Raw genomic sequence first — 27,672 nt, 5'->3', positions numbered from 1 at the left:
CGGCTTGTGTGTATCAAATCCTCGTCCTGCCAAGACGTCTAAATAGCTATGTGTGCGCGTGTCTGGCTCAGCGCTGTTTGCTGTAGCCCCCCATTAGAACAGAGCTCAGTGCAATGCTGAAGAAATGCATCGTGTGCGAGTGTCTGCGTGTGAATGTTAAAAAGGTCGTCTGATCCAAATGAAAGTGTGGTGATCGGCGTGACTGATATTTCAGCAAGTCACAAAGACAGAAATACAAAAATGAATCATTTTGCGCGACTGTGTGTACACTGAGCTCCATGTCTCCTTGATCTTACCAGAGACAGCCTGTCCCCTGGCTCACTGCCAGTGGAAGTTAATGTCAGTATCAGCTTACATTTAAGTCATACGTAACATCATTCTAGAGATGGTGGACAGACAGTTACCAGCTGAACAACAACTTGACTGACTGGACGGTAAAGTAAAGTCATGTGGAGAGAAACTGTGGCAGGAAGAGGGTGAAACAGAATATAAATCATCTGTCAAACTATCCGTGTATACATACAGATATATAAATGTTAAGATGTAACCTGATTGTATGGGTGAAATGTGGAGCCTGTGATGTCAGAAAGCGTTTTCTTTTTTTCCTCATGGCCTTTGTGAATCTTGTGTGAATTTGTTGGATCTAAATTAGAGGATGTAATGGAAAGAGAAAAGTGGTAATAAAGAAAAAGGAAAGAAAGGAAAAGGGCAACCACTGGGATCAAGCTCAACCAAGCCAGATTCTTCTGTGGATAAGGAAACATGTGGGAAAAGAGCAAAGAGGAAGAGAAGGAAGAGAGCAGGAGGCCACAGGGGAATAATGAGATACCCTCAGGTCACGGCTACTGCTACTTCATGTGCACCTTTGTTTATTAGCTCTTGAGCAGAATAAACAGCTAATTATCATACTTGATATTTAAGTTGTGTTCCAGACTATTGCTGGAAGACAATGCTGTAGGATAGACAACGGAACTGTCTAATGTTTAACTTCACGACCCAAGCTAACATTTCTGACACTGACATCAATTCAATTCAACCTCAATTCACGAGGTTTACAAGTTTTAAAAACACCAATGTTTTTTTTCCCAACACCTACCTTTCAGCACAGCGTGGCTGCTGGGGCACTGGGGCAAAGGACAGTATAGAGCAGAGCGGACACCGAGAGCAGCGGTGGTCTCTAGAAGTGCTCCAGCCAGCAGGGAACACACCAGCGTTCTCTGGCCACAGGCCCGATAAAACCTACAAACAAAGTTTGTTTGCGTTAGTGCTGTTGCTTTAAGGGCTTTTTAAAACACAAAACACATTCACACACTTATACAGCACTATTTACTCCATCGCACAATGATGAAAGTGTTGGGAGGCAATGTCAGTGACATTTTGACACGCTGATTGGGGAAGCCAGGGAGCGAACCACCACCTCTGATTAGCAGACAAGTGCTCCTCAAGGCATCCTTTTTACAGCATTTTTACTTTGATGAGCAAAACTGGCAACTTGTAAGCGGTTGTTGTTCATTACGTTCTGGTCAAATATGGATCCAGCTGCTAAATTACATCCAGGCTGAAAAAGTTTGAGATTTTTGTATGGTGAAAATATAGCCAAACCTGGGTGGTTGAGAAGGATGACAGCAACAGTGATGAAGGCAGGAGCTCAGATCAGGACCCAGAGACTCCTTGAGACGTGCACATCCAGGCCAAGACAGCAGGAGCTTTCTGGCGGGATGAATCAGGTTGAATCCCTCCCTGTCCCGCACATAGTTGTGAATCTGTTAAGAAAACCATGAACAAATAGATCACTAACTGAGTTTCACCTGTGCCAATCTGTCAGCCATCAGCTAATCCCTTACAGAACAATGAGAATGAACAGGCAGAAAACGGTGACTGGCTTCTATAGAAACAAAACATCCCCCATCAGAATATTGTGAAAGATTACGTGCACACAGTCGACAATTCTTTAAATAAAACCGTTATTTACACTTTACAGAAAGGCTTTACTTTCATTAAGTGCCAATCATTACAGTAAAAAGCAATTAAAGCAGGATCAGATCTGGTTAGGCTGGGTTTGCACTGACTTACACTGACAGTGTAAAGTGTTAAAGTCAAATAGCCTCATCAAGACTGAGGTATGTATGCATATGAGATTAAAAAGAAAATCCATTCGTCCAGAGCCATTTCCCATTTCAGACGATCATGCAAAATTTGAATTAGAAGTCAATGTCATCAGCTCCTCTGCTGTGATGATTCTCAGAAGCAATTTCCTCTTGAAAGAAAATAAATCAAAGTGTGAAATGAAAGAATTTAACAAAAACAATGCGCTGTGGCACAAAACAGATGGGAGGAAAGGTGGGAAAGGGACTCACACAGAGTGAGACAGACAGATGTGTAGCCATACAGCGAGTGTTGAATAACAGGGAGCTCGAGAAAAAGAAAAAAAACGCAAGAAAGCAGCAGACAAAAGCAAAGCGAAAGAAAAGAAGTGATCGAGGAGCTCTGACTAAGTGAACTCTTTGACCTTTAAGAGAAAGCCTCCTACAGTATTCTTTCGATTCGAACCTTTCTTGGAACAAAATCCATCTGACATAAAAGGAATCACTTATCCAGAACAATTGGCTTGTTCTTTGTCCTTGGGTGAACCTCCGGACTGGCTCTTCTGGCACAGATTTCAGAGAAAAGCCATTAAGACAACATTTTGTGGCACTATAAGTGGGCACTTACGCCTTCAGTGGGGATGGATATTACAAAATCCAACAAAATCGATACCGGCGACAAAGAGGGGGGTGGGTGTAATACAAGTTTAATGAGAAAATGCAGCTCGGGTGTAATCACCACTAACAGCGTCCATAAGCAACGCTTCATAACAGTGCCAGGAAAAAGCTACGTGAAAGCCATATTCTTATCACTTCTTTACATTGAGTGTATGTGAATCTGTAATCACAGACTGGCAATGCTGTGACACACAGGGAATATAGTACATGGCAAGCTAGTTCCCTCATTGGGATGGGTTTCCTGCGTGGGGTGTAGGCCAGGCTGTTGTCAGATCTGAGTCCTCCCCGGGGAAACGAGACATACCAGGCTGCACGTTTAGAGAGGGGCAAGAGTAAGGAATAAAGGAAGGGGCCGTTAAATACGAACAACAAACACAGACACAAGGGACACACACCTCCTACAAAAAGCTCATGCTTAAAAAGATCCAATCAACCTAATTTGAGTTAATAGCTTAACAGATAATTCCCGCCTTAAGAACATCAGCTATTTCATTTCAACATTTGCAGCTAGCGATTGTCTGTGTCCACTGAACAGAAAGCACATTCAACAAGTAGCTTAAAACCAAAACTTGATTGCAGTCCTGCATGTCAGTCATGTTATCTATATTGCCCATTAGCTCAACACATTCATAGGTTGATAGTTGTGTGAATATAACGTATCAACACAGAGTACGACACTTTTCAGGGATGTTTTTTCCTTATGGCCAAAGAACCACGCTCGTGTGATATATTTGGTGGAAACCACATGGAGCAAATATTGTTTGAATTTTTCCAAATTCTTCACCCACTTCAAGTCAGTTCTTCTCCTGTGATGCTCTCTCTTTCTTTCGAGTAGGCCACAGTAACATAAAGGCCTCCTGCTTGACAGATGACAAACGAAGCAAAAGAAAAAAAAACTGTGGGTCAGAGCTCTAGTATATAAATGCGCCCGACTCCAAAGTACACTCCAGGGAATGTGGTGCTGCTTTTGATCGACACAGAGTAGCTGGCTTCACAAAACAAGCACATTTTCTAACTCGACGCAAACGCAGACAGCCAGACCTTCAGGAATCATCACAAAAATCCCCACAAAGGTACTTAAGGTAATCACCTTAGCACATATGTACATACATATTAATATAAATATTGGGTTTTCTTCATAGAGAACAGATCAGTAAAATGAAAGGCACAAAAGAATAAGGGGGTCATTGTACAATAATCATAAATAAGTAACCAAACAAATCATTGGAATTGTTTTTCAACTCTGTTACATAACACTGTGCACGTCATTCAACATCAATATGTCCGGCATGTTCTTCTTCATCACAGATTGCATTACCACTGATCTTTCTCTTCAGCTAGTTAAAAAAACTTGAATTAGACACTTGCCATGATTGTATCTCATGTTTCACAGTGCGTGCACAGGAAATGCTAATGGCTTAAGCTCTGTACAGGAAAACTGTAATGGCTGCAGGCAGCCACACTGATCTACCTCAGCCCTCTTTTACCTTTTCTACTAAGGTTAGCTCACATGCCCCTATAAAAGTTTGTGTATAGTACATCAGCTCCTGAAATATTTCCTCCAGTTTACAATTCCACCTTTTATTGGACAGATAGCTTCCTGTCCCAACACTGACCATAACCACTGCAAAATGGCAACTTTATCCAGACTGTAAACTGTGGTTGTAAGAGTGTGTTTTTAGGCTTTCTGACAATAAAAGGAAGGTCAAATAATACAAGAAGAAGAAGAAATAATAACATATTTCAAAAGTGACAATAAATCCACATAACCTACATACATGAATGAATGTGTCATTAAAAGTCCTATTAGTACCCTGTTGGGTAATTGCTCTGCCTGACAACAGCCGTACAGGGAAAGGATTAGCAAGGGTCACTGAGGGGCACCGCAGAGACCAATGAACTTTGAGCTGGAATGCACACATGCACGAAGACACACATATACATGCGCATGCTAAAAAAGCAGATATGCAAACGCTTTGTGACTCATGCCCGTGCCGTAATGCACTTCACAGCAGGCACATTCAGTCTGCATGAGCACGCAGGACACTGGAGAAGCTGAAGCTGTCTCCCTGAAACTCAACCACTCCCATCTTGAACTCTTTACTTTGATGTCTCCGACCGGCCCCACACAAACACACATATTTACACAATGACACCTTCTCCCCATACCCACAGTCTACTTCTCTCAAACACACACCGATACACACTTCTCAGCAATTACTCTGGTTCACTAGGTCTTAGGTCCCACTATTCGATACAGCTCAGCTGTCTGTAAAATGCTGTAACAGTGTGTGTGTGACTGGTCAAGTTTCCCTCCCTCTATTGCCATGTATGCAGACACACAAGGCCACAAAGTTTTATCTGGTAACGATATCTATAAAATTAAGCACAGTGCTCTGCCCTGAGACATACGCTCCCACGATGTGGACACTCGAGGAACGGTAATGCATCATTTCGCCTGAAATCTACTTTTAGAAGCATCCTGGAGGGTCAAGGTCAGTTGAGGTTAGCTAGGGTCACTCGAAAGATTTAACTCAGACTGCTTCTATTCGTTAGACATTTTCAAATTGTCCTTCAGTTGTGCCTCTGCAGGACAGAGGACGAGTCCAGGCTTGTGTAAATATGCCTAAAATAAGTCTAATTTTATGACATACCTGATACAAATCATGGTTAGCAAGTACAAGGAAAAAAGACACATTTATGTTTTATGATACATAAGAATCTATAATATAATCAAGTCTTCAAAACTTTTCAGTGAACCCGCATGACCAAAAAAAAAAAACTGTGCTTGCCAAGCATTTACAAACGCAGTAACGCAGAATCTCTGAGTTGCTTCATTCTTGAAATATTGTAAATCATGTCCGAGATAGCCCACTTATTCATAAAATCCTTCAAACCATTTAGAGTGCGTGTTTGCTTCAATGTGGAGAGAATAGAGCCGACAAATCCGTCTGGGAGAATGGACAAAATGTACACCCTGCCCACCCAACGAGACAAGAAAGTTTAAATCAACTGGACCTAGTGTATTTGAAAACTCCGAGCCAGGTATGTGCAGCAGCTCTGGTATCCCAGCACCCGGACACTCTTAACCCCACCCATCCTAGCGAGTATAAACCAAATCAAAAGACATAAACCAAGCACACCCAAACATGCCAAGACATCCTCTGTTAGGCCGAATCTGTCGCTGGATGTTTCAAATGGGTTTCTTACTCTGCAATCACCGGTAAAGATTTATGTTTGTGAACACCGTGTACCACACTCTTTCTCCAAGGAACTTCTGATCCTGCTTTGTATCACCAAAAAACCAGACCTACCTTCTACCCTGCCCTGTTCTGTTCTGTTCTAACTTTTTTTTACTGCTATTGCTGTCTCCACAAAGTAATGTTTGCTTCCCTGCACCCTCAGCCTGGACTGTCTCACTGCTGGTTATGTGCAGTGCTCTCTTGTGTGTCTGGCCAAGTTGTGCTTAGTTACACTTGTATGTATTGGATGCACAACTTTGGGGATCCTTGAGAAAATCACAGGTACATCCATCCTTCACGGCAAACAGACACTACAAGAAATGAGCAAAAAGACGATTATTGAGGAATGTACCAAAGCAAAAGCTTACAAAGCTCCCTCAGACATCACAGTCTCCAAATTCGTTTGTAGTCGGTTAGAATTGCTCAGTCTTGGTTTACAGTAGGAATGTTAACAAACTCTCACAAGTAGACCTCAAGATCTGGTATATTTCTAAGCTGTCCTGCGCATACAACATGTAAAAGATACCTTACACATATACCTTGGGGGACAGTGAGGACCATTCCAAAAACTTCTTGAACTTTCTTGAAGGACTATAGTCTTTTGGTCGTTGAATTGTTTGGAACAAAGCTGTTTTCGGTCTCAGTATTTTGACTCTGAGATTTGCATCCAGATTTTTCTTCGATTCGTGAATGTTTCCCCACGCCACAAACAGTCACACAATCCCAGAGCAGTATTTTCTACCCCCGTGCTCTAAAGGTCGGGAGATCCTCTATTAAGATCTTGCTCACTGTTTTCTTACTGTGAAGGCTTAACTGAAACATCTGTATCCTATATGTCTAAACTAAATCTAAAGTGGCTCCGCCTTATCAAACTCCTGGCCTTCACTTGTCTGTTATGAAGACTCCTCCATTTGTCAGCTTTGCATCCATATATTAGAGCTAAATTTATTGGCTCTGGAAATATCATTAGCTGATCATCTCTAAGTCAAGTTCAAGGCCAAATGTATTCATAGAATACGTTTAATAGAACACATGACTGCTTTACAATCACATAAAATATGAAAATGCAATAACTAGGAATAAACAGACAATAAAAGTGCAACCCAATGCAAATTATTGAGGTATCATACTCTGCTCAAGTCAAAAGCCGAGGAGAAGAGTTGAGTCTTAAATAGCTATTTAAACATGGCTTCCGTCTGTGCATACATGGAGAAGTAATCTGTTCCACAGATCGGAGCAGCCACAAAGCTCAATCACCTGTGTGTTTCAATCTGGATCAGGAAAGAAGGAAGGCAAACTGGCTGGCTGGCTCCAGGGCTCTTACAAAGGTATGAACATGAAGGTGATCGGTTAAAGAGGATATGTTATGAAGAAAGAAAAATCTTTTCTGCTCTTGAGAGCACATATTTAGGTGTCTGTAGTCAAAACCAATGGAAAAACTCATACATGGAACTTTGTGTTGTGCCCCCATACGTTTGAAAATAACTCATTCAGTGACCCGTTCAGATTTTCAGTGGATGCTTACATCACTCGTCAAGTTCATCCCGCCGCCTCATCAGCTTGCTGGAATGACGAAGCCAGCTTTGCACAGAAATGTTCTGTGGTCACCTCTGCTGAGCAGCATGCATCTCACGTCGACTCCAGCCTCAGAGCATAAAATGAGGCTTTTGCATTACAAGGTAGGGTACTGTACAGTGCAGCCATGACATGCCGTGTCCCCTCAATGCGGGGAGGGTCGGCTGTTTATCATCGCAGCTGGTGTGAGGCTGCAGTGACAGAGACAAGACACAACTTCGCTGCGTGTGTGTTTATTAACGTACATTACATTCATTTAGAAGACACTTTTATGGAGGAGTTACTGCACTGAATGAGAACGACTCAGACTCGACTGAGTGCAGCAGAGCTCAGATCCGGTCACTGGAGAAACAAAGATCGATCTGTAAGTCCATACTCACAGTTCATACACATGGCCATGTATTCATTAGTCATAACACAGTATGCGATACCTTTTCACAAATTATATATTCATTATTTACATGGGTGATTCTTACTAACTAATCTAACAAGTGTGCTTTGATAAGACCTCAGGTCATTATGCCAACTTGGTTAAAAAAATACATAAATAAGGAAAGAAAATAGGAATAATATGTCTGCTTTAAATAAGATGGTGCCAATCTAATGTCCCAACAGCATAATTAAGGTCTGATGAGATGATGGTGCCCCAACTTATTCACAACCTAAAATCCTTGTTTAGCATTTTATGTCCTCAAACACATTATATACATAAAAAGATGTAGTTTGCCCATGAGGATGGACACAGCATCTTTGTACATGTACATACGCTTTGTATGCATCTGCCAAATGCTTTATTAGTATGTCTGAGTAAAGTTTTATCTTAGTGTGCATTGTATGTGTACAGTGTCTGCAATCACAGACAAACTAAGACTAGAGAAACCTGGTGTCCGAGTCTCAGTATCCACTTTGAATATTAACAGAGTACTATTGGTTAAGAAAGCCTCCCATATAAGGACAGATTTAGGATGCTAGAATCAAAATAAAAATAAGGTTATTAAATAAAAAATTAGAATTCGAATCATCAAGGTTTGGCAGGAACACATATTTTTAAAAAATTTAGTATAACTGTACAAGAGATTGGAGAATAACACCAGAAACTGCCTGTGACTCGTCATAGCGAAAGTCAAAGTTTTAGACAAACCCGACAAATCTGCAGCTAAATTCTTTATTTATCAATGCATTCATGCTAAATAATTTGTCTTAGCCCAAAGATGACGAAAGACTTTTCAATCAGATTAAAAAGATGAAAGGCGAGGCAAAAGTTGTTTGCAGTCCATCAAAACGTGCAATGACAACTAGACTGGCAACAACATCCGCTCAGCTGACACGAAGGAAGTGAATGAATGACCGAAGGAAAACAAGAGAAAAACTGAAAAGACATGGACAGAATATGAAAACTGACAAATAGGTTTCTGCAAAAAAGAGTCACCGTGTGTTGTGACTCACGAGGTGCTCCAGGTCAGGCTCTTTGTAGCTCACCTGCTGGGGTACGACAGGAACGTTCAGTCCTTACGAGAAAAGCACTTTTCACTTTGTCCCTCTGGCAGCACAACAAACAGTTCCTGACATCACACATTCTCCTGAGAGCAACAGGCACGTGTAACACTGATTTACATTCTGAGAAAACTATCAGGACAAAAAAAAAGTTGGACTATAATATTTACAAGAGACGCACCAATTTTGAAAGTAGTAAATACAAATGTCCACAGTCTTCAGCATTTATCAACCTCAAAGGCAGCTGAAACTCAACCTCGCTTTTAAAAGACAACAGAACGATGCATGTCCAGTGCAAAAAGGCTGCAGCAAATCTTAATTTGCCGACAATTACACCAGAAGAAAATAATGTGTGTATTCAGAACAGGATATTAGGCTCTTTCAATGCTGTTCAGTGAATGACATAAGGGGCACAGATATTTGGGAACTCCCATATAGTTCATGGCTATAAAGAAGTTTATGAATTGACAGACACAAGCTAACAGAAATATGGGGAAATATCTGGAAGGAAAAAGCGATCAATTTCACAATTGTGAAATTTGAGGTCACGATTAAGAGTTGGAGATATATTTTCTTACATAGCTTTGGATCTGGTTCAAAAAGGAATAAAAAGCTAACTAGATTAAAATCAGATTTTAGGAGTCTGTTCTGACCACAGGAGGCTCCAACAAGACTGATGAGACGGAAAGACAGAAGCAGAAAAAAAAAAAAACTGTTACAAAAGAGATCAACGTGGTTCGAAGGAGGTTTTGTCAAAACAGGAGAGGTTTGACAGAGAGCAGAAGAAGGATGAAAAATGAAGGATGAGAAAGGGGAAGGGAAAGGATATGAAAAAGGACAGCCCAGCAGGAAACACAAAGAGAGGTGAAGAAAGAAATACACAGGGGAGAACAACGAAGGAAATGGAGAGGGAGGCCAGGGGTGACTTGAATTATAATCCCCTGTTGAATTTCACAAGGAGCCGTTTCACCAGAGAGCCAGGAGCTGAGCCCACCTCCTGAGCGCTGCCTCACACCTTTAACAAGCTTAGGGTATTATTATTATGTGTGCTCTGTTCGGATGTGTGTCGCACAGTCGAAGGTAGCAAAAAGACTACATGCATTTATCGTGGACTCGAATAAATCCATGGGGAACCTGGACTGAAACCCAGCCGCCACACGCTTTCCACCGCTTTTGAAGAGAGAAGCAAAACCTCAAAGATTTAAAGCAAAAAAGCAGACACAAGCTCAAGAGCAAGTGGCTGTGTTTGCCTCTCATCAAACGGTTTTTTGGAGCCAGAGAAGCAAAAAGAATTTGAGGAACGTGCGGCATCAACCGTTATTGAACAAATTAATATCTCCATTCGAGAAAAGAGATCAGCATTTGCATGACTTTGTTGTCTGGTTCAACATCTATTGTCAAAAGATTCATAGCAGGTCATTCACAGGCAAAAAAAAAAAAAAAGTGAGGATTAAAACTGATGTTGTATTTATTAAGCCTCGATACCAAAGCAAAACTTCTGAAGCACGGTGACATTCCTAATGCTCATTCCCGGGCTGAAACAGTCCTGAAGCACCTGAAATACCAAAGTTCACAACTTTTCTTTCCAATCCACCAACTGGATGACAACAAATGTTCACCAAAATAAGCAAAAGTTTTTACTGCTGGAGAGAGCTCGAAGAAATAGCAAGATGACAGGCAGATGCTGTGTTAGCTTTATTGTTGCTTTTGGTAAGTAACGAGCGATAAGCGCTCTAGGTTATTGTTGTATCCCTTTTTCTTTGCTCTGCTCATAAACATAAATCGAACACAACCATGGAAATGATTCCCTCTGCTCTGTGTAGGTTATACAATTAGCGAGAACTGAAGCTGGGGCGGTTCTATAATATACTTCAGACGTTTACTTTAGTGGAAAATGGAAAATACCCAACATCACAACAACAGAAAGGTTCTCTGCTGACTTGCAATGCATGGCACTAAGATATGAAAAAAAAAAATTATCATGAATTTATTTCACACATTAAACCACATTCAAATCCTTCACAACTAGAAATCAGGAAAACAAAACTGTAATCAGATATATTAGAATATTTCCTTTTGTCTTTTTATGTGTTCGTTCATCACATGTCGTCGATAAAGATATGTTGTCCTGTTCTTGTCAGGTCCTGCAGCATTAGCTGATATTGCTGCTTGACATTGTTGGTGACCTCTGGTGGTGTCTTTTCCTCTTCAGTGTGAAGACAAGTATGAGTGTATGGCTGTGCATTTGCAGAACCAAAAATTGTAGGTGGAGCCAAAGAGCAAAAAACATTGCCAGATTCTCCAGTGTTACTTTCAGTTTGTGCTATTAGTGATCAATCACAATAATGAGTGGCTGTGGAACAGAAACTGAGGTGGAGCAATTGCCTCAACTGTTACTGGGGAGCAGAGGTGGGTAGAGTAGCCAAAAATTGTACTCAAGTAAAAGTACTGTTACTTTAGAATAATATGACTCAAGTAAAAGTAAAAAGTTGTCATCCAAATAATTACTTGAGTAAGAGTAAAAAAGTGCTTGGTGAAAAAACTACTCAAGTACTGAGTAAATGTTGAGTAACGTCTGATTTATTTGTTAACACAAGCATTCAATTGGACCGACAAAAATACAAAATAATCATCTTTAGGCAAATTAGAGTTCATCCAATTGATAAAAATTAATTACAAAATAGCTTAAATTAAAATAATCCTGGTAAATTCAAGTACTTCAATAAAAAATAAAAGACTAAAGGCTGATTTATGGTCACCTACGGAGAGCCCTCTCCGTCAACGGACACCCTCCTGGAGACGCTCTCCGTAGCTTGCGTGCGTCGGCCAAAATTTCTATCTATCCGTCGAGGAAACGGAGACCGCAAGGGTTGTGATTGGTCGGCTAATTTTACAACATCATTTCCGTAATCACTTTTCCGGTTAGTTAGTACCCTCCTCTCACAACAGCAACACCGCCACTCTCGTTCCCTTCTCCATTTTTTAAACAAAATTAATTGTATTTCAATTTCAACAAGCTCTAACTCCAACAACAGTCTTTCTCTCTCGGTCGCTATCGTTCACTGTGAGGAGTGGAACGGAGCCGGAAGGTAAACAATCAATCAACGACTTTCACCATAGACGTCGCAAGATTGGTTCGTTAGCGACGCCTACTGATCGGGAGGTGAATTGCCTTGCGTATCCGACAGCCCGACGGAGAACTTCGAAAGGACGGACTACGGAGACGAATTGACGGATAGCGACGGAGAAGCATACTGAGGCCTTGAGGAAATGTTTAAAACATATGTAACCTAAAAAACAAACATTCGCCTATCCACGGGGGAAACGAATTTAGGAAGCTTACCGTTACATGTTTGATCAAGTTAGATGCTGAGTTTTTGAATGCTGAAATGTCCGTTTGTTTTGGTTAACACAGAAGACACATAATGTAGCTGCTATTTCACACTTTTTGTAAGGTAAACATGCTTTCAGTATGAGGCCTCGTCAGTCTTTTCATTTCCGACCGTTGATTCTGACATTTTTCATCTATTTCTTTTTTTGTTTTCTGTAAACTGTAATTGTAAATTTTACTGTAAATTGTAAAACTAACCCGTCCCGCCGCTGAGATTGAGTATGGTCACGTGACCAGAGCTATACTCTGCACGTGACGAGACTGCACGGCTACGTTTGATTGGTGAAACACAGTCACGTGGTAGAGCCTTTGGCGGAAGTCTCTCCCTCTGAGACGTACGCGGGGGGGGATAAAAATAATGACGCGTAGAATACCAAAGAGGTAAGAAGAAAAGTAACGAGCGCATTGTAGCCTAATGTAGCGGAGTAAGAGTACAGTTTCTTCTCCACAAATCTACTCAAGTAAAAGTAAAAAGTATAGTGATTTAAAACTACTCCTAGAAGTATAATTTTTTCAAAAACTTACTCAAATAAATGTAACGGAGTAAATGTAACTCATTACTCCCCACCTTTGCTGGGGAGCAAGTTTTATTTTACAAATCCAACATTTAGCTTTAAGAGAGTACAAAAGGGAAAAGTCGTGAATGCTAAAAAAAAATGTTTTGATAACAACAGGCAAAAGCAGCGGAAAAGCAAGGGGGATAGTTACAGTGTAGCAGAGAGGAATATGACAGAGGAGCTGGAAAAGTCAGAGAGAGAAAAAAAGCAGGGTCATCCTGAGGGCCAAAACAACCTGGAAATCATTACCCAAAGCACTCAGTGGGACCCCTCAACACCACCACACTCCCCCACTTACAGTTCTCATGATGTCATACTACAGCAAGCCACTATACTCTCCTACAAAACAGCACACAGCCCCGGTCAGACAGCCAGAGATAAGCCTGATGAATGTTTTTCACTTTTGAAAGTTTGAGGCTTAACTTGCTCCTGGTACAACATGCAAGCAAAGTTTCCCCTCAAACTCACAATAAGCACAAAGGCAAGCTGGGAATTAGAGTTTGCCATGTTGCTTTGGATACAAATGCTACTTTTTCAAACTGTAAGCTGTTTTAAATTTGGATTTAAAGCATATTGTGTATCCCACAGTCTTTCCTTGATCTAAGTTCTCTTACTTGTTTGTACTTTTCCATCATAAATATACAATAATCTTCCTCCCAGACCCATGTCTAAAAAGCCATTCTGCACAGCTCGGTTAGACTTACTCTGTTATCATGTTCAAAAGCGCCGCATGGCAGGTATGTTCAAATGTATTTTGACATCACCACCTCCATACTTTCACGAAGACATTCACCTTAATGAACTGAACAAATCCCGTTGCTGCAACAGAGAACTAACGCAGCATAAATCTCACAGTGCAGCCACACGACATAAAGAAAGGTTTTTCCTTCAAGTACAACAAGAACTCATAGTAAACAGTTTACTTACTGTATCGGGAAAAAAAGGCTGATAAATGAAGAGAGAGGAAGGGAAAAAAAACAGCAAGCTCCAATCCCTCTCAGACTGTGTACACTTTGAGAAGTGAGAGAAGGCTCGAGCGTAAGAGAGTACGAGAGAGCCGGAGGAAGAGAGGGAGTGCAGGAGACCTCCGTAACAGTCAGACTAGCAGAGGACGAAAAATAGGGGGAGAGAATTAAGATATGAGAGGAAAAAAAAAAAGAGAGAAGAAAGAAAGAAGACAGAGATCCAGCGATCGCTCCCTCACGCAGAGGGTACCCCCATATTAGGCTATGAGGCAACTCGGCCATCACAACTCTGCAGGATGAGGGGAGATTTTAATCAGAGAGCACAATCTAAACACAGAGAGACGGAGGAGACACTGGTCCACAAGGTTTCAATCGATCCTGCTCTTGGAAACACTTCACTGTATAAGCAATGTCTGACTAAACTAAAATAAGGCCACTGTGTTTTTATTAGGAACAATTCAGCTGAACCTGATAAATGATCCCCGGATCCCCGTTTTTCAAAGGTGACATTAGTGATTTGACGCAATCTCCAGTTGGACTACAAATGATCAAGCGAAAGTAGTTAATCTGAAAGGAGAAGAAACTATTTTTGAAAAACAATCCTTACATCATAATCTAGCACAATTTCCATTTCAGAAATGAAAATGTTAATTGGTGCTTCTGATGTAAAGTAAGGAAATGAAATAAATCAGCGGCCTACTGTTAAGAAGATGAGAGATGTTCCTGTACAAAGTGAATTTAAGTTACGAATAACACGTGTGGTCCTTCTGACCAACTCACCCTGAGGGCACCACACTGCTAATTGCCATTTATTTTTAAGGTGACAGGCCATCAAACCAGTCCTGGCTGAGGTGCAGCCTCTTGCTCGTTGTTACTAGCTTCGCTCCAGTTTCTATGCCAACCCCTAATTAAAGACCAGTGTTGCAGCTTTTCTGCTACAGACAGCTCCCACATGGCCGCCCCACAGGAACCAAAAGTCTGTGTTAACGTTTTGTGCATCAACAGATTCGGACTGCTGACACACCACACACACACACTGTTACAATAGAAATACAGAAGTCAAGCAGAGAACTTTAAAACATCAGCTGAAGCATTCATTCGTGACAGTTACACGGATAAGCAAAGCAAACAATATGCACTAAGGACATAGTCCATTTAATTAACATACATGCTTAAATATTTCTTATGTTATAGAATCAAATTGTGTCATATTGGTCATTTTTCAGAGTTACACGCCCTGCAATGTGTACACATGTGTGTTAAGCTAAATTCATGGCAGCCGCTTCTAGTTGCGCAAACCAGCTCTGCTGATCAGGATTTTAAATGGCTACTTGCAATATTTTTTTTTTTGTAATCGCAGTTTAATCTTGGCGCACTCGAAGAAGAAAGAAAAAAAAATACTGCAACATCATGATTTCCCTTAAGAATAATAAAGTGTTTTTTAATATAATTTCAAGTGTCGCGTGGTTCCTCATTTTTTTGGGGGGGTTAGGGGCAGATACATGGAGGACCCCGTTGATACCGTGAACACTCGTGTTGTTGATTTGCTATGAGAACAGAACACCCCTGCAAAGTTGTCCTGATTGAGAGATAGCCGACGTATTTTGGGTCCAGCACCACTAACGGTAAAATAAGTGCACAGCTAATCGACTGTCGGAAAAAAAAAAAAGTCTACAAAGACGACAGAGCTTTGCAATCACCTGCAAGCCACCCATCAGCCTGTCAGCAGATAATCAAGCCTGTGCAACTAAAACAGCAGCTTAGGCAGAAAATATACTATAATACAGAATAGATTAAATAACAGACTGAACTTGTTATTTTGGCATCTATTACGATTTTTCTGGAGCCAAAGTGATTTTTATGTAATATTGAATTGGAGAGTTTCCTCACACGTGGACACACAGCAGTCACAGGTCTAAATGAATACAGTATGTCTTATTGGATCTGCCTACTCAAGTGGAAAAATTAATCAGTTGCATGCCCAATTCACATCAAAGTGCTCTGCAGAACAAAGCAAACAGCTGGCCTGCCCTCGCTTTGCATTTCTTTGATCAATACTCAGCTAATTACACTGGTCTGCTGAGCCTGTAATAATGGAATGGGAATCATGTATAATACTACATGTTTTACATTAATTGTCTTTACAAGACGTAAAGTCTCTGATCAATATTAATTAAGGCGATGACTGTGCAAACTTGAACGACTGAACATGGACATGAGCCTGTCCTCACTGTTGTTCTCTCAACAAATGGACTGTTTTCTTTAAAAAAAAGAAAAGTACAGTTGACACTAAAATACAGTTTTAGTAGAGATCAATCTTAAAAACAGCAATGCATTTCTAAAAAATGATGCTGCCCTCTGGTGGCCAGCTGTGTCAGCATTGACAACTGAAACTGAAATCATTGCACCTGTTAAAATGAATTCAAATAAAGCGTGTTCGTTAACCGGGTGTCTTCTGTTTATCTGACGCAAACTACTTCGAAACACAACTGCGAGGTTAAAGCAAACTGTGTTTAGCAGCATATAGATCGGACATTTAATCGGTTGGAATTAAATCTGTCTATCAAAAAAATACATAGTGAAAATAATCGTTTTCTTGGAGCAGTCAATTCATCTCTTGGCTGCTCTTGAAGTTAATTTACAAACAACTTTAACAATAGCAATATGTTTTTTTTGAGAGCCTTACAAAAGCCAAAAGTAGATTAAAGGGTCATAGGAAGTAGCTTTCTTGTCAGAGATAAAGAAGATTGGCACAAGACATCCAACTTCTCATAAAACATAAATCGTGACCAATGTTTTAGGAGTCATAGGAACTCACATGCACAAAGTGTTTAGCAATGTATATATACCTGTATATAATATATATACACACACACACACACACGTATTTATTCTTCTCCACTAGATGGCACCAAAGGCTGATTTATGTACCAACAATATCCACTCCAATAAGACATCTCACTTTTTTTCTTATGATTGGTGATGTTTTCTTTAGCACAAAAAAACCCTTGTGTATTTCTCCTTAAATCAAAGATTAAACTTGAGATGTCGGTCCTCAGAAATCTTCTTTAGAGGTGCTCCTTTGGGTGCATTTTTAATGTAGCCGCTACCTAAATAACAAGATGCAGTCAAGAGTACCGCTCCGCATCCTCCTGCAAGCTTTGGGGTTTTTGGAAAAATCCCCTCTGGCTGACCGCTCAAATTGTGAGCAAGAGAGTTAGGAGGGCGATGCGGCTGAATGTTTTCACATCACTTGTGTTGTTCTTTGAGTGCAACAATAAAGACATGACTAACATCCGCTTCATTATTAGATTTTATAGTTTAGGGAGTACAAGTATTGCTTGTTCACATCCAGCCACCTTCAGTCAAACCGGTGGATAAATTTGGTGTTTCAAGGTTGTTCTGCTTTAGTAAGATGTCACTGCATCGTTAGAGGAGCACAGAGTGATGTATTTATTGTCACTCTGTATGTATTTATATTTGTGCTGCACTCCATGAGACCAAAACTAGGAGAGGACCAAAGGGCAAAGCGTATAGCAGTTAATCACCATGACAGGTTTTACATTTACTATCCTTGTAAGTGGCTCTAATATGACATGATGTTACATATTTGGGTAAAATTCAACATAAAAATGCATCTACATAGTTATTATCCTCCAAGTAACGCATGCATTGTTTAACCCATTGAGGCCGGGAAAGCATTGCCGCATTTCTACCTTTAAAGCCGGGGGCGCTGTTGCGTTATTCTACCTTTAAGGCCGGGAAAGCGTACACGTCTTTTTTCCTGTATAAGGTTGTTTTGCACCAATTATTGACCTCTGCGCCAATTAAATGCATTATAATAGACATGTGAGAGTGTCGTCATGTTCCTCGTGTCATTGTTTTGAAGTTAAGTTACATCGAACAAGCATGGAGGACTTTCAGTGGGAAGACATTTCAGACGGTAGCGATTTTGAGGAGTTTCTTGGCTTTGATGATGCTGATGAACGTGCTGACCCAATTGAACAAGATTTATGGCTAGCACATATGTTTGAGGATGACGATAACGAGGAGGATGATTTTGAAGGGTTTGAATGTGAGTGGAAGACTGACAATTACCACCACCACCACGATTTACCTGCAGATGCCACACCGTTGCAGGCATTTAATCAGATTTTTACTGAGGAGCTTTGGGCGCATCTCGTTGCCGAGACGAATAGATACAGTGACCAGGTACTTCAGACTCCAGCTCGAGCAAAGATGGCAAGGTGGTCACACGTAACTGTGCCGGAGATGAAAACATTTATTGGAATGTGTATGGGCATGGGACTCCTTGTGCTGCCAGTACGAAGAGGTTACTGGCAATAAAATAAATATATAAATAGATGAATAAATAATTTAAATATAAAATTAGATTTTATTTTATTTTATTACTGTTTTTTTATTGAAAATAGTGCTGTTCCTACACTTTACTTTTTACATTTTCGTGAAGGTGTATGTAAATAAACTCAATTTCCAAAGAAAGCCACAAGTGTAAGCTCTCAAATACTTTTTGAATTTTGTTTTTATCTGCTACAGAGGCTGAGATATCAATCATTTAGTAGGCGTTGACACAATTGCTGAATTTCCAGAAAAACTTCAGGTTTTAGGGGGTCTTTCTGAAATCGCCCATAGGTTTTACAGGCATTCTTTTCAAGGCGTTTTAGGCCTAAATGGGTTAAAAATACAACTCCAATTCCAAAACCATTGGGGCACTTTGTAAAATGCAAATAAAATTAGGCTGCAACGAATTAGAAATCTCTCAAAGGAGCACTGTATTCATGGTAGAACATAGGGAGCAAAATGTTTAAGGTGTATTAGCTCATCTTGTATTTGATGGCAGCGGGAGCAACAAAAGGCTGGACAAGTTAAGTAGGACTCAAAAGAAACAGCTGGAGGAACACGCTGCAACTAATTGGTTAAATGTCAACTGGGACTGTTGAGCAACTAGGATCCTTTATCAGTTCAGAATGGGACAACGTCCCTCTCCCAAAGGTGTCCTCACTTCCCAAACGTTCACAGACTGCGGTTTAAAGTAGAGGGGATGCTATACAGTGGTAAAGATGGCCTTTGTCCCAATTTTCTTTGACATGTTGCTGCCGTCAAATGCAAGATGAGCTAATACCTCTCATTAAATAGTATATTTCCCTTTCAACATTTGATAGGTTGTCTTTGTTTCGTGGTAAATGAAACTCAGACGGTGACTTTTGCATTGCGAAATTCTTCTGAAAGTCCTGAAATTCACTTAAAACAACTCCAGTCTCTGGACCTCTGCTCAGACAACACACTCCCATCTCGGGAGGAGTGCAAATCGCCACAGTGTCACAAAGATGTGAGAGGCCTGTGCTAAAAGCTGACCTGCACGCACACATTCATAACCCAGTGAAGGGAAACCGTAGCCACGCGCGGTTTTAGCACCCATCTGTCATTCCACAAAAACAAACAAGCCGTAGCAATGTGCTCCCGTGCAGCAGATTCGAGAAAACACACCAAAAGCTACGCAGCTAACGATGGAGGCTTGTCGTGTTTTGACAGTAGAGAGGTCACGTTGTTTGAGATGCTGTCACTTAGCGAAAAGCAGTACTCCTCACAAAGGCATGCTAGATATTTAGTCCTACTCCTTTTCTGTCCAAGTAAGCATCTGACTAAACTAAGAGTGTGTCTCAATACACACACACAAACTCTAATCTCTGGCTAAGCCATAACACCCAACTGGGCAAGAAAGTGGCCTGCTCGGCACATTCCTTTGTAGTAGCACAGCGCACACAGAGAGAACGTAAGAGTGACGGACACCAGGTTAAATGAGTTTGACATACGAGGAGGGTAAGAGTGTGTGTGTTGGGTTAGGGCTTCGTGGCAATTTTCACCACAGTTCGGAATCGAAACTGCTTTGAAAACTGGAAACTTCGGTTTCCTTTTCGAGTAGTTTTGAAAATTTGAAAATTTAGCACGTTGTTATCTAATGGCTGTGATCTAAGAGAAGGCGTCACAGGTTTGGAGGTATTTGATTGTGACATTAAAGGATGGGTTCATCCATCTGTCTCACAACAATAGGCCGCTGTCCCTGTGAAAACCGAAATGCATTTGCATGATGTAATAATGCTGTCCATCAAAATATCCCTTCTAAAAGGGCTTCCTGTTTTAATGATGGGGGGGATTAAGAGTTAGAAAAGTCTAGGGCCATTTCCCAGGGTAGCAGTTGTGGCACGATGATTTAACGCTGCGCTATTGCACGCAATGAGGACTGTGAATTGTTCTTTCCTGTCATTTTGTCATTTCAATCCTTATATCATTTCAAGACATGCGGAAATAATCAAGAATCTATTCTCGTTATCAAATCCAGATACTTAATCATAGTTTATCACTTACTTTATCATACTGGAACGCAGTCAAAGGCGGAACAAAGTCAAGTGATCATACTGCAGCTTTATTAACCGTCTACCCTGGTGTAAACCACCCCTCAAACTAAATGAGAATCGGAAGGGACATTCAGGAGCTATTTAAGAGGTTATATCTTTTAAGTTGGACGTGACCAGCGTGCATTGCGCAGTACTTGACGCATCTGTCTTATCAAGTGACACAACTTACTTAACAGATTCATGCCATTGATAAGAAAACAATATCCAATACATTTGTAAAACCGCATTCCTTACTGGTAACCCAGAGAAGACAACAGCGGGTGTATTGCAACAGCAAAGATGTTTCTTAATGGCTGCTCACCTTATAAATATGTCCATGCAAGGCTCACACAACTATCACAGCCCAACGTCAACTCTATCTTTTTTTTTTTATCTTATCTATATCATTTGAAATGTTTTTGGTCAGTATATCACAGTGAACTGGATGAGATAACCATAACACCAACGTTAATGAGGTGAATGAACTGTCACAGCATGTGAAGCAGCTCAGTCCAAATACATATTTACAGAAAAGGAACAAAATGACGTGAACCCTCTGATGACCCCAAAAATGAAATTAAGTCTATTTACTGTGGCAAATACCTGGAAAACCAATCACTGAAACCTAATCTCATGACAATGCCTGGCACCGAGTTCATGTTTTAAAGCCGGATATTTGCTGGACATTTTATGTGGAAACACCACCTTCCAAAGAAGCACTAATTGGTAACCACGATGTGGATGTGTTTACAGCGGTTGTCATCTGTGCTCTTAAGTGACCCGTCTATGACAGCGATGTTTAATTAGCCGGGGGGGGGGGCTTGAGGAAACATGGAGTTCAACAGATCAAATAAGCCTTTGCATGTGCCAAAGGATGTGCTTTGAACTGGACTGTCTGGGATAGCCCAGCTCATATTTGCTCATCAGAAAAAGAATCCCATTTGCAGCGCTTCCATTTACAATCAGCCACAGATTTGTGGCTAGTTGTCAAATTTATTCCAAACAAAACACAATGAGGTTTGATTTGAAGTATAAACAACATTTACTGTAGCACTGCAATGTCGTCCATGTACAGTGCTCGAGACTGCTGAGTTCAACTGTTAGCTTTGAAGCTAAAAGGAAAACTCCTGGAATGTGAACTGAAAGTCTGTGTGTATGAGTGGCTTTCATTATCACCACACAGAAAAATTTGGTGCGCTGATAAGCTCCCACTTTCTCATCTGTCAATCCACCCATAGAGGAAATGATGCACATGACAAAGACTGTTGTTTTAATGAATCAAACATGACACTTCTTTTCTTATCTAGCTGCTCTTTTTTTTTTAACCCACCCAAACAATAGACATGCAAGAGGTCACAAAAAGTGATGACATCCAGAACACCAGAAAACAGATGATCTCCCAGGTAATCAACAATGTAGCTGAAGGGGATGTTACAATCAAATTTCACGGAGAAATACGTAAAAAAAAAAGCTGAATGAAAGTGAGTCATAGATTAGATCTACCATCAATTTCCTTTGTGCAAGACACTCTTACAAAGTTGTGCATAGAAATGTTTAAACTAAGCAAATCCATCAACACCATCACTACTGAATGGAAAGCTGTCAGGCTAAAGCAATAGAAGACGACACATGTCACAAAGCCACAGAGGTGATCACACCATAAAACCATAAAAGCTGGTTGGGACACACTGAACAAGGCTTCTCTTGATTATATTATTAGAACAAAAGGTGAACAGCGAGAAATGATCTGATTCCTTGGGAAAAAAAGGTGACAATCATAAACCGTATACTAAGAGGAAAGTGGTCAACGGGGATTCCAAAAGAACAATCCAAGAAGTAAAGATGCTATTTTTGCCTATGGTACAACTATAGTTCGGTTTTAGCTCTTACCAAACTCCCGTGAAGATTAAGATGAAGACAGCAGTGCGTGATAGCACAAAAATGTTTTTATTTACTTTCCCACCAAAGACAATCCCGTAGGCGAACTGGAGACATTCTGGCTGTAAGTCTACTTATGACAAGATATACTGCGGGAAACGGGAAAGTACAGAGCATCCCCAGAGAAAAGAATGCATCTCCGTGCCTGAAAAAACTACTAACAAGCCTAGGAAGGCAGAGAAGACACTTTTACAAGCATCCATCTGTTAGCCCACACTGCTTGTTTTAAAGAAGTTAACGTGTCACTTACAGCTTAGCCTGACATCTCTTTGAGTTAAACAAAGGGACTCCGCAGGGCTCTAATTGGTACGTTCCAGAAAACTGAAAACTGAAATGCTTCAGTGACAGTTTATTCCAAAGTGTGTGCGCTGTACGCGAGTGTTTCACTAAAACCAGAATAACATCACATCACACTTCTCTATCCTGTGGTAAACTTCCCTGACACACAGTGGGGCAACAGATTTAAAAAGGCTGTAGGTACACAGAGAAATGCACAAAGAGCATTGGCAGTGTTTAAATGCTGGCAATGTATTCAGCATAGCTGATGTTAGATCCACGTCAGGGCCCTTGGGATACATAACACAGTCGAAAGACAGAGGACAGCATAAGGAGCTTTTTGGGATGTTACCATAACTGTAAAAAGGTACAAAAAAATTAGACATAATGGGTACAGGATTATTCCATCGAGTCTCTTAGGTTAAAAGCATTGTATTTACCAACTAAAGAAGCACTATCCCAACACTTTTGTGCTGTCCTCAGAAAGATCTGCACAACGTTTTTGACATGTGTGGGGATTATATTCTAATGGGTTTTAGTCACAGTTATGTGGTTGCTGATAGGAGAACAGAAGCAAAAACAGTACATACTTTGGATACTGTATACGTTTACTGTGTATAAATTTGTTTCTCATAAAAACATTTAACGTCGTGACTTCCTCCCTCTCCCTATTCTCTCTTAAATAACTCACGCCTTCTCTCCCCGAACACATTTCTCACTTCTCTCCTTTCCCCATTGTTAAAATCTCCTTCTCTCCCCCTTTCTCTCCCAGTGTTACCCCTCCTTTACTCTTATTCTGTCCCTGAAGCCTTGCTCCAGCCCCTACTTCACATAATCCTGTGTTCTTTGGCTCACTTCATTAGTTGTAGCAATAAACGCCCAAGGCCACAGGACACATCCAGTCAACTCCTCATCATGATTACTGCAGCGTCAGGCGTAAATACCACATACATTGGGGGCTGCTTTGCATAAAGTTTACATGTAAAATTGGTTTAACATGAAAGTTGTCGTGTCAAGACGTGTAGTTTTCACACAATGCTTTAGGTTTTGAATCAATTATATGGCTTAAAATGCTCCAAGGGAACACCCTGTGGTCAATAAAAGTGTACAGAAAATGCTTGTAATGTGACTCTTTCTCCTATTTTCTAAACTTTTAACCAACTTTACTCGTTTGCTGCGCCCCAGTATTGTCGTTTTCTTTGGGAACCCTTTTCTAGAGGAACTCAGAGGGTGTTTTTACAAGCGAAGTGCTGGCAACTCCACCGTTTTCAATAGGCTCATTATTAAAGCAGCTCTCCCCGGACCTCACTCGGCCTGTATTTCAACAACCGCAGAGGATTCATAAACAGTGCGGCAAAGTTCGGGAACCACACTGCAGCTTGCACACGAGTGTCGGCGTGTGTGTTTTTATGATGTGAGTGTGTGCGAACCTCCTCCACATGACTCAGCTCTGTTGCGGCTATGACTGACCCAGAATTTTTTATTTTTTATTTTTAAAGTAATACTATGCACACACATGTACAACAGTGCATATCAATGCTGGAAACCTATCAAATGTGGTGATGCATAGAAGACAAAACACTGTTATATTCACATGCTCACACACTCCTCCACATTCAATACTGATGGGGATCTGATCTAGACTCGTGGAAAAAAACTTTGTTGAGTGTTTTTGCTATCGCATTAAAAAATCCGGCTCTCACTACCTTTCTTCTGTTTAGCACTACAGCAACAACCGAACTATAACTAGTATCACCATAAAATCGTGAATAATTCAGTGGTTGCTACGTGCCCAAAAGGCTCTAGGGTTTTAGGTTCCATGTGTTATGAGTTTTTACGGGAAGAAAAGGAAGAAGATAACAGAAGGCATCCGGTGTGATGTTGCTGTTCCTCGGTCCCAACAGTGTTTGCACCCCAAGGACTGAAAAGCACAGCTCACTACTTAGTGCCGTTTGTTGGAAGGTAGGGGAAAGTGGAATGTACCCTAAACAGAGCCGTCCAAGGCTGCTAAAGCTGAACAGTTCCTGTGAGATGTTTTCGTGTTGTTAAAACACTCTTGCTCGGAAACTTGATAACAGGCCACTGTTGTGGGTCTCCGTCTGTCTCATTCTGATTCTTGTCCTCCATCTTCCATCGCTGTCCGTCTCACTCTCGCTTGCTAATTCACCCTGTGTCCAATTTCTATGCCTGTAAATTTAATACAGATGCCATCTCTGCTCAGTCCATTTACACGTGCGTGCACACAGGCACAAACACACACACACACACACAGAGGGCTCAGTCATTCACTCTGTCAGTAATACGGGTAGCAGAGCTAACACAGAATAAATCATTTTTCCACAGAAGGGGCCTACGCCGAAACAAAGAGCCTGTGTGTAAGTGTTTTTGGTGTGCGTGTGCGCGTTGGTCTATTAACATATTCCTTGTACAAATTATTCATCTTCCATGCATCACAGGCATAACATTTCAACACAAACACAAGAAAGCAATGGCCAAGAACAATTTTTCTCCACAGACCCAAGAATCAGCCAAGTAAGAAATACTCATGTGCCGCTGCAGTGATTAAGTGTTGCTTTTTTGCCAGCTAGAAACGAGTTTAAAATGCAAACCGCATACCGGTATAAACCCGGTAAACGCAACGAGAATTAGAAATGCAACCCTAATCTAATGAGGGCCTGTCAGAGGCATTGAGGTTCTGCAGACATATGTTGCACTCACGATCGTCTGTGGTCAACTTGGGCAAATGGAAACCTGGTGTCGTCTCCCGCTCTGTGTCAGTGTGATAAGTCATAAACGGGCAGAATTACAGAGACCCGATGACAGAGAAGGAAAAATCTTTTAGGTGGCATTTTAAGTCCCTTAAATGGTCTGAAATGTCATTATTGGAGCAGCGGTATTGATTTCACTCTCTTGCATATATGCCAAGAGTATATCAGTTTCCAATATGTCACATATTCATGTTAAACGTGTGAGAAAAAATAGGAACAAAGTGAGAAAACTTCAGATTAACACTGAGGACCTCTGAAGACTAATGTGAAATCCTTTTTAGATGCACTGATGAAAAATATGCGTGGTGAATTATGTAATGCACACAGAAATTGCTCGTATCTATTCTTTTACCTGTTGAAGCTCAACTCCAATGGAGCATAGCATCCCTCTGCAGCCTCTGAATTCCTCCCCCCGCATTAAGATTGGCCAGATATCTTTCTTGCTGGGATGCCAGAATGTGCGATCCACAACAATCCCCCAGACATCCTCTGAGATGTGTCCGGACGGCAGTGTTCTGACAATGGCTTTGGTGCCAGCGCACACTGACATGGTCACCTTATGACAAGAGGGATTTCAGCATGTCTGATTATTTTTGACAAATACTGTCAATAAGTCCATTAAAACAAATAAGATAAAAAATGAAAGCATCAATTTGTTCGAGACACCACCTCAAAGCCTGAAACCTAATCAATCAAAATACAAATTGAGATATTGAATCTTTTCTTCAAATACCTTCTGGTTATTCTTGTAGAACCGCCTCACCAGGACAGTGGAACGCTCTTTACGGTTCCTGACAAACTCTGTGTTATCAAACAGGCCCTCCCCATCCACCTCATCACTGCTGCTGTCCCTGGTCCCTCCCGAGGATGACCCAAGGGTTACTGCCGTGGTCTCAAGAGAAGCTCGTCGGAGGAATAGTTTCTCCAAAGAGCATGTGTTAACCCGGGGCCTCCTGTTGAGTCTCTCTAAACTTGAGTATCCATCTTTGAGGCGGTGCCGGGGGATGTGTCCATTTTGCTTATGCTTCCGATGGTTGGAAAGAGGGGAACCGGAGGGAGATGACATCAAAGAGCTCGGCTCACTCGAAGGAGAGCCCTGTGATGAGAGACAAGATAATAGCTAAAAACATAGTATTTTTTTTTTTTTTTTAAATAGCTGTGAGGCTAAAGAGGAAGTCACCTCAAATGAGGTGTAAGGCAACAACTCTACAGTGTAAACATTGTGCTGTTGGTTTTGCTAATCTCATGCTAACGCGTTAAAGGCTAAAGGTCTAGCTAAGTAATTCTTTATTACCTTGTGGAAAGCCAGCATAGGCACAGGCAGGCTGCCACGCCGGATGTGTCTCTTGCGGGGGCAGGAGGGGCACGGGTTGGAGCTGGGGTGACAACACTGAACAGGGCTGGAGCTCGGACTGGATATAGCGCTCTGACAAGTGTTTGAACTTGTGTTAAAGTTAGAAATGTCACAAGGATAGTGGGTGCTGCCATTTCTGTTTCCCCTTGCATCCGCGGTGCCTCCGGGGGTGTCTTTCTGCCACATGGATCCCTGCGAGCTTTGCCTAGATACCAGAGTTATTCCTTCAATATTCTTGCCAGTCGCAAGTTCTGCTAAACGTTTTTCTTTGGTATTTATTACTTTTGTACTGTAAGTAAAGTCCTTGTCTTCTTCATCCAAAATTGTCCCTTTCACGCTTTCACACGATAGCTTCCTGTAGAAGAGGAGGGAGGGGCTGCTTCGCTGTTTCGAAAGCCACGGTTGGTCAGATCCTCGCCATGCTTCCTGGCCATAATTTGCATGCTTGGCTTCTTTGCTGGGTCTACTCCCAGTGGATGGAGGTGAAACATTCTGAGCCAAGACCGCATGCCCAACTTGAGTCTGATTTTCCTCAGTGGCCATTTCGTCTCCCCGCGGTGTCCTGCTTTGTCCTGTGTCTCGCTGCACAGAAAAAGAAAAACTTGAAAAGAAAAAGCACCGCAGGAAACTTTAGCTCATTAGCTGATTTGGGAGAAATTTTCAGCAATAAAATTTCACACATTTGCCTTTTCTAATACTTTTAATGCAAAGAGTAAAAGACTAAATGACTTTCGATATTGCAGCAAGACAAGACATTACAGCACAGTCTATATGTACTATGGATACATACATACATATAGATATATATGTATTAAACAGTTCAATTTAAAAGAATCATTAGTGGCAGCCATAACTACATCAACTGAAAACATTCCTACTCAGTTTCAATGTGCTATCATGGATAAAAGCCTGTGCTGAGGCAAATAACAGTCCA

General features: G+C 41.1%; 1 protein-coding gene across 3 annotated transcripts in view; it reads right to left on the bottom strand.

Annotated features, from left to right (window-relative positions):
• The window catches only part of plce1 (phospholipase C, epsilon 1), an 80,199-nt gene that overhangs the window by 42,639 nt on the left and 9,888 nt on the right, over positions 1-27,672 (bottom strand). For all 3 annotated transcript variants that reach the window (XM_075458074.1, XM_075458075.1, XM_075458077.1), the window contains exons 4-8: positions 26,679-27,320; positions 26,118-26,480; positions 25,737-25,940; positions 1,603-1,763; positions 1,097-1,239 (exon numbers count right to left, since the gene is read on the bottom strand). In XM_075458074.1, the coding sequence (XP_075314189.1) occupies positions 1,097-1,239; positions 1,603-1,763; positions 25,737-25,940; positions 26,118-26,480; positions 26,679-27,281 (1,474 nt within the window). In that variant the 5' untranslated portion in view covers positions 27,282-27,320. The remainder of the gene's footprint in view (positions 1-1,096; positions 1,240-1,602; positions 1,764-25,736; positions 25,941-26,117; positions 26,481-26,678; positions 27,321-27,672) is intronic.

The sequence above is a fragment of the Odontesthes bonariensis genome, chromosome 23, assembly GCF_027942865.1.
Source record: "Odontesthes bonariensis isolate fOdoBon6 chromosome 23, fOdoBon6.hap1, whole genome shotgun sequence".
Lineage (NCBI taxonomy): Eukaryota > Metazoa > Chordata > Actinopteri > Atheriniformes > Atherinopsidae > Odontesthes > Odontesthes bonariensis.
This window is presented reverse-complemented; position numbering and strand designations above follow the sequence as displayed.